Below are 15,779 nucleotides of genomic sequence, written 5' to 3'. Positions count from 1 at the left end.
GGTTTGCATTAGCAGGAAGCTAGAGTTATGAGCCAGAGGTGGGAATTGAAGTCAGGTGCTCCAAAGCAGGATGCGAGGGCTCAAGCTGGTGGCTTAACCACTAGACAAAATGTCCACCTCCATTACAACATTTCTCATGTTCTGAAATTACAAAGCCCTTTCCATATATTATCTCATTTGAAACTAAGTGCAGATAGGGCTAGTGCTCCCACATTCTATTCCCCATTTATTATTTAGATCAGAAAGTAAAGTGATTTGCTCATGGTTTCACAGTTAGTGACCCAAGTTTCCTGCTTATTCATCTCTACTCTTCTTCCTTGACGTGCCCTGACTATAACATCTGCCTGTTAAAGGAGAACACAGTTGCATGTTTTCCAGAAACCATTCCTAGATTTCTTGATCAGAATTAATCTCTTCTGCATTTCTGTAATACCATGCTTAAACTTTCATTCTAGTAATTATAACTCTATGAGAAGGAATAGAGTCTTGAGCTATGTTTTGTATTATTCATTGCAGACTGCAAACTCTTGGAAAGCAGAGCTTCTGTCATATTTCATTAACACAATTGTGCATTTATTGTGTGCCAAGTTCAATGCCAAATACTTTGCATCCACCATAACCTTTAAACAACAAATCTGCTTGATAGGGACTATACTTATTTCCATTTGAAAGTGTGACCAGGGCTGGCATTGTGGTAGAGTAGGTAAAGCTGCCACCTGCGATGCCAGCATCTCCTACAGGTGCTGGTTTATGTCCTGGCTGCTCCACTTTTGACCCAGCTTCCTGCTAATGACCTGAGAAAAACATTGCAAGATGGCTGAAGAACTTGGGCTTTGGCACCAACATGGGAGACCTGGATAGAGCTCTTGGCTCCGGGCTTTGGCCTGGCCCAACCCTGGCCTTTGGGGCCATCTGGGGAGTGAACCAGTGGATGGAAGAACCCTCTCCCCATCTCTCTGCCTCTCTTTTTAACTCTGACTTTCAAAGTAACTAAATAAATCTAACAATTAAAATTAAAACAGAAAAAGAAAATGTGACCAATTGAAACAGAGAAGATAAATAACTTGACCAAGATCACACAGTCAAAAAGTGTCAAAATCTGAACCCAGGTCTATCTATTCCAAAGTGTATGTTGGGCTTCATATATGCTTTCTCACATTCTTAGCTCTCCCTGCTAGTGTCTGGGCCCAGATTTACTCATGATAGGCACTCAAGAATTATTTGTTGAAATAAGTAAGAAAACTGGTCAATCCTGTTGATATAGTTCAATATTTTTGGAAGTGTTATCTTGATAAAGGAAGAAAAGCAAGGACAGAGCTGTAAGGGAGGGAGTGTGAAAAAGGTATGTGGGTAGGAAGTAGGTTAAAAAGACTGCGATTGAAAGAATTGGAGTTAACACTGTGTACAAACTTACAGAAAGGGGCTTACAGGAGCTGGCTGTAATAATCCAGGCTGAAGAGGACAGAAGGAGGGACAAGTGGGAGTAAGCACAGGATGGTGAGGCAAGTGAAGAAGGAGACTTCCTGGGGAAGGAGAAGCACTTGGGAATCAGGTAGTGTGAATCACGTTGAATTTGAATCTTCCATTTTAGGTAATTCCATAGTAAATGTCACAATTTTAAAGCCTGAGGTTCGGCACATTGATTCATATGAGTATTTATGCCTTTGAGTTGATTCACCAAAGAAACAATCACAATTTAATATATAAAGCCACACTGAGAGACAGTGAGAATGAGAGAGAAGGAAAGTCTGCCATTTTCTCTCTTTGAAAACTAAATTTATCTATTTTCATTTTCTTTGAAGGATGGAGAGGCAGAGAAACAGTGGGAAGGAGGAGGGAGGGAGGGAGGGATTGATCTTTCATCTGCTGGTTCACTGGTTCATGCCCCCAAATCCATGCAATAGTCATGATTGGGTCATTCCCAAACTGCAGCCAGGAATTCAATTCAGGTCTCCTGTGTGGGTGGCATAGTAGGAAGCTATGGGAAGCAGAGTTGGGTCTTGAACCTAGGCACTTTGATATGGGATGTGGCAGTCCCAAGCAGTGACTTAGTTGCTGTGCCTACTGTCTGCCCCCTGCACGTCTCTTTTTAAGATTTTCAGAGAATCCATTAGGTTAATTTATCTACTTCTTATGCTAAGAACAAAGACTAATTCCTGAGTCATATCTTCATGCAAGTGCCAAACCTACTTGAACAGAGGTTACTATATTTTCAAATGCTTTATAAATGGACTATATAGTGACCCATTGGAGTATATTTTGAAATTCAATTTGGTTTTCAAGATCACCCCAAATGTTCTATCCCTAGTACTTTTTTAAAAAAATACTTTTTGAAATAGGCAAGGGTCTATGAATCACAAATCTTAAGAATAGGGAGCAGTCAATTATCTGACAGCAGAATGGAGAGCAACCCACTGGAGAATCACATCCCCTCCCATTTCATAGCGTCTGCTTTGTGTTTTAATTATTAAATTGTGATTCTTTCCTTGGTGAATCAACTCAAAAGCATAAATACTCATATGAATCAATGTGCCGAACCCCAGGTGAAGTCTAGCTGCATTGAAGGCAGGAAGCAATCCTGCAGTGGTTGCTTTCCAATCAAGTAATTATTTACTACACTGCCATCTGTCTTTATTTTGCTAAGCCACTCCATCAGACACAGCAGTATCACCGTACTCTGAAAAGGTCATAAATCGCACACTACTTAGATGGAATACTTGACCACAACATATTGCAAATCATGTTTCATCACTTTATTTCCTACCAGTACCATTTGGATTTTTTGTTGTAGTTGCCAAACTTCCTAAATACCCCTGGGAAGTGAACAATGTAAAATACATTTTTATGTTGTCAAACAATAAATTAATTTAAGAGAAATTATCAGTCATCAATATTGGATGAGTAGTTGCAATATACAATTAGAATGCTATGAGCTTTGATCTTATTTATATAAAAATTATTCTCATATAAGCCTGTGATACAGTATAGAAATAATTGTCATTAGTGGTAAATTACCTATAAAGCTGATTTCTATTCACTGCTTTATTAACTACAGTATATGGGCACTCTGAATTGCTAATATTTCCTTTAAATTATAATCTGTGATGACATTGCAGTGCCTGTGTTGGAAAAGCTATGATGATAATCATTAACGTAGTATAATGCAATACTTAAGATTTATCAGGCTCTTATTAAGTCCTGTATTGCAGAATAATATAATGAAATGCAAGCTTATTTCTTCCAATTCAAAATCTAATATGAGGTTTGTGTCATAAATTACATAAACTTCAAAATAATGCATGAAAATGTGGTGCAAAGTTAATTTCTATCATTATGCTGTTGTTTTTCCTCATGCTTTTCATGTATTTTTGTAACATTGTTTTTGTTCACCCTAGATAGTTGGTACTTATAATTATTTTATTAGCATCCAACTGTATTTTCCCTTTTTTGACTAAGAAGCGGAAATATTTCAAACATCAAAGTTGATTTAAATAGGATATGTTCCTTGGGAAATTAAAAGGGGATATAGTTCACTACCAGGATTCTTTGAGAAATGCTTACAAAATTTGGTTGGTATATTGTTCTATAGAAATAAACTGATGGTACATTTTGGTGGATAGAATAATAATGGGTGGGTGCAATATTTTTCAACTATATCACATCTTTCAGTTTGAAAACACCAATACAAAATACAAAATAAATGTGAAATCTAAATACAAAAGATATTTTTGTATTTCTCATTTTTTAGGGCAGCATTACAGCACAAAAGCTAGAAAAAGAAATGCAGAGAAAACCTAGAGAGGTAAGGCAGAATGGTTCTCATAATATTAGGTTCTTGTAATTGCCCTGAAAGTCAGTGGCAGGCAACCCCCATGTTAAGGGTCTTAAGTAATATATGGAAACAGCTTTGTCCTATTCCTGTATCTCAGATTCCACCACTGTCTCTCATGATGGAAGTCACTGTCTTCTCTAGTTCTCCCTTTTCAAGGTAGAATAGTGGCCTCAAACAGCTCTGCCAATTACCAGCCTTGTGACTCTTGGGTAAGTCTCAATTTTATCAGCTGTGAAATGGAGACAATGATAATAATTTCCTGATAGAGTAGTTGAGATGATAAATGTTATGTGAGAACATGAAGTGTGATACATGGCACAGGGTAAGTGTTCAAAAATGTTAGCTATTGTCATTACTCTTTATTCCTATGGAGGCTTCCCTAGTTCAAAATGTTGTCTTCTTGTGCTTTGATTATTGTATTCTATTCTATTCTATATTTACAGTTGGATATAATGTATGTGCTATATTTATATAGATTATATTCTATATTTATATTCTATAAATACAGTTGGATGCTAATAAAATAATTATAAGTACCAATATTATTGTATTCTATTCTATTCTTTTGATTATTATATTCTATTATAGAAGTCTTTTTGAATTGTCTCCTGTCCTTGGGGTTGGCACTGTGGTGCAGTAGGTTAATCCTTTGCCTGCGTGCTGGCATCCCATATGGACGCCAGTTCTAGTCCCGGCAACTTCTCTTCCAATCCAGCTCTCTGCTCTGAACTAGAGCGGTAAGCTCCCTTCTTACTCTGCCATCTTGGAAGCTGCCCCCAATTCTTAACAATGTGAATAATCAAAAATTGGCATGAGGATTTTAATTTGCCTGGGAAAACCGTAAGATGACCCAAGTTATTGGGCCCCTGCACCCACATGGGACACCCAGAAGAAGTTCCTGCCTTCTAATCTGCACAGCTCCGGCCATTGCAGCCATTTGTGGAGTGAACCAGTCGAAGGAAGACCTTTCTCTCTGTCTTTCCCTCTTATTGTCTGTAACTCTATCTCTCAAATAAATAAAATCTTTTTTCAAAAAATGAGAATTGTCTCCAGTCCTCTCTGAGTCCTTACTTTGTGTGACTTAAAAAGTATGAGACCTAAACCCCAAAGCTGACCATGTTGCTCCCTCACTTCTCTTTGCTGGCTCCTCATTATATACAAGAAAAGGCACATGCTTACTTTTTAACATGGCAAATGAGGCTTTTCAAATCTGGGTTCTCCTTACATCAGCAGCTTCATAGTTCGGTATTGTCTGCTTCATAGCTTTGACTTCACTCACACAAATCTGCCTCGGGTTGCTCATTTATCCATCCCCATTTCTCTATATTCACGCCTCTTCATCCTTGCCAGTGTTCTCCTCCTTACCAAACATACCATTCCTCAAATTCTTTCCTCAACCTCCCCTTCTTCTACATTGCCTAGTTAACTCCTACTCATCCACTAATTCACAAGTCAGAGGTAATTTCCTCCTCTTAGAGTTAGGTACCTCTTGTCTCGTTCTCATAATGCATTTTTTGTACCTGTTATCCACTAACAAATATCCATATCCTTTTCCAGGCTGTTAAGTCTCTTGAGGGTATAGACAGTACTTGTTAACCTCGGTCTACCTAGAACCTAGGTCTCCACTATGCCTGGTATATAATAGGCCATGGGAAAATAACCTTTTGTCTTAGTGTTATGTCGTCAGTGGTCTCTATTGTGAAGTTCAACTAGAGATAAGTCATGGGTTCATGTCCTGAATTAATCTTTCAGTAACTCTTTAAACATGTTCTTTATTTCATATACAAAGGAAGTATGTTTAAATTCTGAGGCTAAACAAGTATACCAAATTCTCTACAGGGCTAAAAGCAGAGAATCACTAATCTGAATTAGTGTTTCTGTCTCTGACTTAGATTAGCAATTCACAGCATGATACAACCAGGCTAATTTCCATGTTAGCTACAAACCAGTTCACAGGCTCTTAGAAGCAAAATACATGTTTTTCTGAGGAAGGAATTAATCTTCATTTTAGGAAACATCTTGCAGAAATTAATTCAGCAGGTTATTTTACTGAAGGTGTTTATTTTCTTTGATGCTGGCTTTGTGGTTTTGTGATAAGAAAAATAATTGATGACTACCTAAAATTACTGTATTCTGGTTAGCAGGACAAAGACCACTTGGAAAACAACTGGAAAAGCGCTGGGGGAAGTGCACACATTGTGGGTTAGCACTAGAATGTAATTTTATCTCCACCACTAGAAGGCCAATGTCAAGCACATAGTAGATGCTTAATAAAAAATACATACCTTGAACCTGAAGAACCTGAGAAATGTCAAACCCTTGACTGATTCTGACAATCACCACACCAATCTCAAAATCAAATGCATCACTGAAAGGAGAAGCAAAGTTGTTAGGGTTCTGTTTTTTTTAATTATTTGAAAGGCACACAATCACACATACACACAAACACACATACACACATACACACACACAGAAACAGAGAAGGAGAGAGACAGAGAGATTGGCAGTGAGAGAGAGAGAGAGAGAGATTGATCTGTCATTTGCTGGTTTACTCCCCAAATGCCTGCAACATCTAGGGCTAGACCAGGTTGAAGCCGGGGCTTGGGAACTCATTCGGGTCTCTCACATGGGTTACAGGGGTCCCATGTAAGTGAGCCATCTTGAGCCATCACTTGTTGCTTCTCAGAGTGTGGATTACATGGAATTGGACAGGGTCAGAACCTGAACCCAGCCACTCTAATGTAGGTGTGGATTTCTCAAGTGACATCTTAACCGTTAACTGTCCCTCTTAGTAAATGGCTCCTTTAACACTTAAGTTTTGGGGCTGGCGCTGTGGCGCAGTAGGTTAAATCCTCTGCCTCTGGCGCCGGGATGCCGGGCACCGGTTCTAGTCCCAGTTGCTCTTCTTCCACTCCAGCTCTCTGCTATGGCCTGGGATAGCAGTGGAGGATTGGGTCCCTTCCCCCACATGGGAGACCAGGAAGAAACACCTGGCTCCTGGCTTCAGATCAGTGTTGCTCCAGCCATTGTGGCCATTTGGGTAGTGAACCAACGGAAGGAAGACCTTTCTCTCTGTCTCTCCCTCTCACTGTTGGTAACTCTACCTCTCAAATAAATAAATAAATAAATAAAAAATCTTTAAAAAAAACTTAAGTTTTGGACATATATTAAACTTGTTTCTAGGCTTTTAATATAATAAAACTTTAAAAATTCACGTTAGGGGGCCGATGCTGTGGTGTAGTGGGTAAGGCTTCTGCCTGCAGTGCTGGCATCCCATATGGGTTCCGATTCAAGACCCAACTGCTTCACTTCTGATCCAGCTCTCTGTTATGGTTTGGGAAAGCATTAGAAGATGGCCCAAGGCCTTGGGCTGCTGCACCTGCGTGGGAGACTGGGAAGAGGCTCCTGGCTCCTGGCTTCAGATTGGTGCAGCTCCAGCCATTGTGGCCAATTGGGGAGTGAACCAGTGGATGGAAGACCTCTCTCTCTCTCTCTCTCTCTCTCTCTCTCTATCTTTGCCTCTCCTTCTCTCTCTGTGTAACTCTGACTTTCAAATAAATGAATAAATCTGTTAAAAATTTTCACTTTAGAATATAACCAAGAAATGATATCTTTTCTATTTGTTCCCTTGTATCCCTTTTAAAAATATGTTTTGGGCAGAAGTAATAAAATCCTTCACTCCACATAGCCAATTTTTTTTTTCAGATAATACTATCAATTAGAACCCTGATTAAGGGCCTGTGACATAATTTTAAATAACTGAGTTGTTTTTGTAAAGTAAGTAAAATAATCACCAGCATATTTAGAACAGAGAGTTTACAGGATGCAAAGATCCTTTGAAAATATTATCTATCTTCTAATGCCCATGAGGAAGGTTCCTTCTATGACATTTCTGATGTAAAGCTCATGGTTAAAAATGTCTCCAATTTATATCAGAAATTTGGACAGGTCGTTTGGAGCAATGCTTTTTCCTGGCAACTTGTGTAGTTGAAAATGGCTCGTGTAACTTCTCTATATCCAGTTCATTGGAATTAGATTATGTAGAAGAGAAATAAAAGCTCTCTTTTATTTCTGCTGCTGTAGCACATTTTTCTGGTAATAAATATAGAAGAAAGCCAATTCATAATTTCAGTCATGGACACTTTTTTCCTGGGTGGATGTTTGGCCTACAAGTTAAGATGCCTGCATCCTATATTAGAATGTCTGGGTTCAAAGTCCAGCTAAGGTTCCTGACTCCAGGTTCTTGTTGGTGTGGGCCCTGGGAAGCAGCAGTGATGACTGAATTAGTTGAGTCCCTGCTACCCATGTGTGAGAGACCTAGATTGAGTTCTTGGCTACTTGCTTTGCCTTTATCTTTAGCCTTTGGCTATTGGGAACATTTTGGGAGTAAACCAAGAGATGGGAACATGTCTCTCTCTCTCCCTCTCACCTTCCCCACTCTCTATCTCCTTGCCTCTCAAATAAATAAATAAAAATGAAGCAAAATTTTTTTCTTAGGAGTTTCTTGGCTCAGTCTTCCTGGGGCCTGAAATCTAGAACCCCTTAGGATTAGACCACCCTCTCCTCCTAGAAAAAATACAGTTTGCCATTATCCTTACCATATGAAAACAAGTTTCTGAGGGCCAAAGTGAACCTGAATTATCTGATAATTACATAAATAAGCTCAGTGTAATGTCAATATCCACTCAAAATTCAAACATAAATTACATAAGTTACGTTCACTTAACAAAACAGATCCATTCTAGTATAAGTTGCCACAAAGTAAATTACTCATATAAAAATCTTGTTTCCAATTGTTGATTATAAAACATAGACAATGTGTTCCACAAAAAATCTAGATACCATGTTGGGTTGAGTAATAGATCCTCAAAGATGTCCAATCTCTAGACCCTGTGAATATGTCTTTTACATGTAAGAGTGACTCTGAAATGTGATTAGCTTAAGGTCTTTGGGATGGACTTTGTAATCACAAGCATCCTTAAAAGTGAAATTCAGAGGCAGGAGAGGAGGGCAAAGTAACGGGATGTGAGAAGAACTTGACTCACTGTTGATGGCTTTCAAGATTGAGAAGGGTGTTGTGAGCAAAGCTTACATGTGGGCAGCTTCTAGAGAAAGCAAGTTAGGGAATTTGTCCTAGAGCTTCCTGAAGGGAATATGGCCTGGCCCACACCTTGACTTTTAGCACAGTAGATGTGTGTTACTTTTCTAACCTGCAGAACTGTAAGATGATAAAGCTGTGTTGTTTATGCTGCTAAATGTGAGGTCCTTTGTTAAGGAAGACATTATCAATTCATACAGATCCTAATTAAGCCATTTTTAAGAAGAGACAAGCATTAAACATCTTGAATTCAAAGAAAGTGGCAAATCACTATGTTCTTGTAATAATATCCTTGTGTAAATAATTATACAATTATGTAACTCATAAAACAACAAAAAATTGGAAAGGGAAATGCAATAGAGATGTATGATTGTCTGCCTTCTATATTCACCCCGAAACCTGGAAGCAGTCATTTAACCTAACCAATGTGGCTATGTTTTATACTAGCACAAATTTGAGCCACCGTAACACTGTACTTTATTACCAAGATCAATTATAAATTTGTTGTTATCCCCTTGGTTCAGTATTACTAGATTTGGTTATTTTGTCCCCTTTGAATATTTAGAATGTTTAGGATGGTGGGGCGGTTGGTAGATGATCTCAATAATTCTGTATCAATAATGGAGTCTTTGATTGAAGATCTATGCATTTCTATTTGCTTCCTTTTCTCCCCTCTACTTCCTTTGTTCCCTAAGTTGAAGAAGAAAATTCACTGAAGAATCTGGATAACAAAGGGCAGATCTAACATACCTCCAAGACTGGTTAGCAACTGACTTTGATTCTAAATATATTAAATGCTGTTTACTGAGCCTACTAAAATTCTGGTCTTGACCTCCTGGTTTAGCCTTCATCTACTGAACCAGAAGGAGTCAGCTGGCAATGCATGGCATTCAGGCTTTATATGTTTGGGAAATGATGCATTTAATAAATATATAGCTTCCTTACATTAGAAAGACTGTTAAGTGAATTTCTGTTTGGTCAGTAGTGCATAAAATTTGAGAAGATGAAAATTATTTTCTCATTCTTCTTTTTAATAGAGCTAAGAATGCTTTTGTTATTACATCACATAAATCTGCCTAAAATAAGAACAAATGTGATGCTCATTATTGCTGGGGGCAGAGGAAATAGCCTGGTGTAAGAAGCCTGAAGCATATGATCGTTTTGAAAAGGTGAGGATTTCTTCCCTATAGTTGTATCGACTTTTAAGTGCAGTAGTACCTCTCAGGGCATGTTCTGTATGCCGTGGTGTGAAATCAGAGCCAAGTCAGAGTCCAGGTTCCTTTCTTTTTGTTGACAAAAAAGATGACTGTCGGGCATGGATAACATTGCTTCTCTTATCTGGTCAAGTATTTTCAAACCTAGAAGGACTTGATTTTCTAGAATATGTCTGTCTCTGTGTGTAGAATTCATTTTCTTTTACTTAAAAGAAGAAACCAACTCAGGTAATACTTTGGAAATATATATTTATATACACACAGAAACACACACACACAACACATGCATGCACAGTTTTGGAGGCGGTGTAGCACTGGAGTCATGTGTTTGAACTTTGTCCTGGTTCGGAATCTCAGCTCTGTTACTAAGGTCTATGGGTTTTCTGAATGTCACTTAATTTTTTGTTTCCATTTGTAAAACTTAATGTTTCTGTCTCCATTTGTAAAATTTAAGAACAATAATATTATTTCAAAGATTTCTTAAGATAAATACATGGGATAGTTCATGGTAAGGTTTTTAGCCTGGTGCTTCCTAGTCTGTTAAGGTCTATTACATTATCTCATTTCCAAGAATCTCCAAATGTTTAGCAGTTGAGTGATATACCATCTAAAACTCACATTCACTGCATAAACTGATTGTGTTACACCTGGTTATAGATACGGCTGACATATAGGATCCCTAGTTGGCTCTGGCATGTTGAATGTGTTACCCAGTGCTCAGAAGACAAGGACTGAAATGGACATATCAGTCAAACCAAGTTTGCAGGTGTTTTGAACGAAAAATCTCTTCCTTGTCCAGCTGTCCTTTGATTTTACTCTCCTAACCATGTTGTGATTTTAAACATTTGCCTTTTCCTTTGATACTGATGCCCCCCACCCCGCCTTCTCTGACACTCTGACTCCCTTCTCTTCTGTCGTTGGCAGCGTTGTTTTGCTTTGGTGAAGAATTTAGAGTACCAGGAGAATGTGCTTTTCTCAGGCAATTTGATCTGGCACAAGAGTGTTAAGCGCAGTACAAGTTATGTACTGCCCTGGTTAGTGCTTTATAAACAAGAGTGCATCTTGAAAGCCATCACTTACTGTATGATTCCCACGTAGTTCTCGATCTCTGTCAAGGGAGCTTTCCTCCATTTTTTTTTATATCCAATCACCAGAGTGTTTGGCTTCATTCGGCCTAAGCCCGAGGCCTAAACAGAGGACATAAACACACGGGCAATTCTTACTGCACCAGGAAACCAGCACTGCAAATGAAAACTAATGTTCAAAGAGCACTGAAGTAATGTTCTGAAGATTCTGAAGATTAGATTACATTTTAGTGCATGTCCTTCATGCCCGTACCCAAGCATAAAATAGAAAGATTAGTTCTAAATCATCTCAGCCATAAATGGATTTTAGATGACAGAAATGTAGCTTTTCTAAATTAGCAGTCATTTGCATTTCTTCTGACACGCTCATTAAAATGGTTCAATAATTTAAATTCAAGTGAGGGTCAGCTTAACTGTTGGCATGCATGTTGTAACTTAGTGGTTCAAAGCTGATTTCCACCTGTTATATCCACAATGCCATTAGTAATAAAATCCATGTTTGGAAAATTCTTATATCTAAGGATCACCGAAATCTCTACTTATATTACTTATTCAAGAGAGACTGCACTATGTCTCTAAAAGCTAATAATCTTACATGGCAGGATCGTTAATAGCCATCTTCCATAGCAGAAGTTTTGTTTCCCCCATTAGATGACAGGAAATGGCTTCCAGTTAATTAAATTTAATCTGGCCATATTATCAAACACCTTATAATTGGAAGGTGTTTAAATGCTAGGTGCTGTGGGAGAGTAGTGAGGCATACTCAGCAGCCTTCCGGTAGAGGAGACAAGATACACACAAATAATTCTAAAATAAATACAAAGGCAATAGAAGCACAAAAATGAAAAGTGGAATTCTAGCTGAGGATTCCCTACTTCATGGGAGAGGTGGCATTTGCGCTGAGTCTTGGGCATTGGTGAGATGTTGACAGAGAGCAGTGGGAGTGAAGAAGGCCATTCTGGGTCACAGGAATAGTGAAGGAAATGACCAGGGCAGGATGTTTTAGAGGGAACAGTAGCAAGTAGAGGGAGATAAGCACTGATGGAAGGTTCCTGAAATATCCTTTGCCTCCAACACACTTGGTGTTGTTCTTAGAGGTGCACAGTGGCTGAATAGTTCCTGAGAGCCATTATTTGGCCCGTAGCAGATATGTGGTAGTATGGATATATATACAGTCTTTTCCAAGACTAAAGTTTGGGAATGTTGTCAATTGTACTATAATTTCTTAGATGAAAGAAAGTTTTATTCAAAATTTATCACTGGCATTGCGTCTGTTTAATATTACTGTCTGCCCTTATTCCATGAGCCCTCTGCACTCTACTTTTATTTTAAGAAATTCATGTGAATTTATGCATGTTCAATTTTTCCAGCATTTCTTCTGAATTATAAGAATTATTTTTCATACCTATTTCTTCTCTCCCTGCTCTTATTTTATGTGTATGTTTTCATTCATAGTTGAAATTTTTCCTATTTTATACTAAATGTGTAACTTTCACAATATTTTAAACCAAAGAGCTACTGCAAGGTAACTACTTCTGAAAGAAAAGTCAGTATTTTGTAATTAATACCTATTTCCATGGTTTAATAAATGAATAAAATGAAAAGAGGCTGCATGTGGTTAGTAGGTCTTTCAGAAATTGTTTCTTCGCTTGTGTAGCTACATTGTTTTAAGGATTCTCTGACACTCTATAGAGATGGGAACTAGAGAAAGATTTTATTTATCTCCTGTAGAATGGTAAAGAGGAAAAAGGGAAAGAATAAGGGAGAAACAATGGAGAACTGTGGACTTAACATTAAGCAGTAGAAATTCCTACGTTTTATTCAACATTCTGGAAATAACTCAGGAGGATAGGAAGATTTTACGCCTAGATTACCATGCACTTATTTAGTTGACTCTGGCATCCGCCCTTATACCATTTGCGAAAGAAAAAAGGGAAAGTATGCCTAACTTGAGCTTTGCTATCTGCAGTATGAGATGCAAAAATAGTTTGAAGTTTTAATAGGATCCTGAATATTGTCAACCACCAGAACAAATTTGCATTTCAATAAGTACGGGCAGAATGTACGTTGGTGGCCAAAGGCAACCTGATTTTCCATTTCCAGCATATCATTCATAGTTCACAGTGATAGAACCTTGCTGCTTTTGTTCTAGCTTTGCCTGTCCCCAGGAATTAAAAGTGAATTTCCTAACCATCTGTACTGATCTCTGATGTGAGTTGCCAAGCCTTAGCCATTCACTCTGGGAGCTTCATTAACATGGAATGCTAATTTCTGTTGCCTCTCTGTGCATTCCTTCAAGGCCATCCTTACCTGAAGGAGACTTCGGACACCATCCCTGAAACAATCTGCTGCCACTGCAGCATAAAAAGCCTTGATTTTGTTCTTTATAAGCCAGGCCTGTTTTTTCGCCATGCCACTGTTCATCTCCTTAACACACAGCTTGCGTGGTCCCTATACGACACAATGAAATATTGGTTAGAAGTGCTGCTATTATACATCACACTGCTGTTGTTTTCTAAAGCACAAAAATAGCTAGCAATGCCCTATTGAGTTAAGAAATGGGAGAGAGGGAAAAATACCTCACTAACCAGGGTTCTGGCTGATTTGACCTTTTGTGGGGTAGGAATTGTGTTGCTCAGATTATTCATTTTCCACCCCAAATGTCTAGATTTATTAACACCTGGCTAATGAGCTCTCTTATGCTGACTGAAAGGAAGCACTGAGGGCATTGTGGCACGTGAGAAAAGTACTGAAAATGTGATTGAAGAGACTAAGGGTAAATACACAATCAACCTTTGCCTAAACAGGAAGAGCCACTTTCTCACCAAAGACATCTCAGGTAGAGCCCATTTTTAAGAAATAAACACAGTTCTTGGGAGCTAGAATTTGGTGAGTCGTGAATCCTGCAATGAACTGCATATCTTGACAATTCTATTAGGTTGATACATTGCTTTTTTGTGTGGTCAGAATACCATTGAAGCACTCTTCCTTGCATAATGGTGACACACTTCTACTCAAATTAGCATTTCCTTTTCACTCAATACATTTGGTGGAAACAGAAATTCACATACCTATGACATTAAAAGGAGCCACTTATTGTGATGATAGATAAAGAATTTTATAATTTCAAGATTTGGGTCTGGAAACTAATTTTTAATGAAAAGTTCTAATGTTCCCCCCCCCCCTTTCCTATCAAAATTCAATTCAAAAGGTATTTCTAGGGGTAGGCATTTGGCCTAGCAGTTAAGCACTGGTTAAGATGCCTTAATCCATTTGATATTACTTGGGTTCTACACCTGGCTTCACCTGCAGACTCTAGATGCTAACACAGATCCTGAGGGGTTGGCATTGTGGCACAGCTGGTTAGGAGAGATCCTGTATCAGAGTGCTGGTTCCAGGACTGCTTGCACTGCTTCCAATCCAGGTTCCTGGGGAAGGCAGCAGATGATGGCCCAAGTGCTTGGGCCTTGCCACCCACGTGGGAGACCCAAATGGAATTCTGGGCCCTGGCTTTGGCATGGACAAGCTCCAGCTGTTGTTGTCATCTGGGGAGTGAACCAGGAGATGAAAAATCTTTCTTTCTCACCCACTCTCCTTCTCTGTTACTTTACCTTTCAAATAAATAAAATCTTCTCAAAAAATGCAGACCTTGAAAGACAGAGATGATGGCTCAAGTGTTTAGTTTCCTGCCACTATGACCTGGAATGGGCTCCTGGCTCCCAGCTTAGTCCTGCCTTGTGCTGGCTGTTGCAGGCATTTGGGGAAATGAACCAGGAAATGGGTGTGCGTGCATGCGTGCACTCTCTATCTCAATTTCTTTTTTTTCTCTCTCTCTCTCTCAAGTGAAAATAAATTTAAACAATTTTTAAGAATTTATTGTTATTTATTTGAAAGGCAGAGTTACAGAGAGAGAAAGGGAGACACACAGGTAGATAGATTGATAGAGACACACACAGAGGGAGAGAGAGAGACAGAGAGAGAAAGAGCGAGAGTGACAGCGAGAGAGAGAGAGAGAGAGAGAGAATCTTCCACCTGTTGGTTCACTCCCCAAGTCCCCAAAGGCCAGGTCTGTGCAAGGCCAAAGCCAGGAGCCTGAAGCTTCTTCCAGGTCTCCCACATGGCTACAGGGGCCCAAGCACTTGGGCCACCTTCCACTGCTTTCCTAGGCACATTAGCAGGGGGCTGGGTCAGAAGCAGAGCAGCCTGGGTCACGAACAGTCGCTTATATGGGATGCTGGCATCACAGGCAGCAGCTTAACCCACTACACCATAACGTCAGCCTCAAAATAATAAACAAAAATCTGAAGAAAGTTATTTATGATCATCTACCATGTGTCTAACAGGGTAAAAATTCTACTTTTTCCCCCTGGTAATTATTTCAATGCATAGATTTCATGTAAGTCATCTTAGGCCAACATACTGCATTTCTAACAAGTTCCCAGATGACATGGAGGCTGCTGGTCCTGAGACCACACAGGAAGCCACAGTTTGGAGGGTCTTAGGCTGGAGAGAAAGGGCATTGGGATACATGAAAAAATACCCAAGCTTAC

The 15,779-nt window shown here is 39.0% G+C and overlaps 1 protein-coding gene across 1 annotated transcript in view; it reads right to left on the bottom strand.

The window, feature by feature from the left end:
• The window catches only part of SLC12A1 (solute carrier family 12 member 1), a gene marked incomplete at its 5' end in the record, with an annotated part of 108,288 nt that overhangs the window by 25,625 nt on the left and 66,884 nt on the right, over nt 1-15,779 (bottom strand). The window contains 3 exon segments of the mRNA NM_001170971.1: nt 6,118-6,200; nt 11,225-11,331; nt 13,540-13,680. Of these exon segments, the coding sequence (NP_001164442.1) occupies nt 6,118-6,200; nt 11,225-11,331; nt 13,540-13,680 (331 nt within the window).

The sequence above is a fragment of the Oryctolagus cuniculus genome, chromosome 12, assembly GCF_964237555.1.
Source record: "Oryctolagus cuniculus chromosome 12, mOryCun1.1, whole genome shotgun sequence".
Lineage (NCBI taxonomy): Eukaryota > Metazoa > Chordata > Mammalia > Lagomorpha > Leporidae > Oryctolagus > Oryctolagus cuniculus.
The sequence above is the reverse complement of the archived record's forward strand: the minus strand, read 5'-3'. Positions and strand labels throughout refer to the sequence as shown.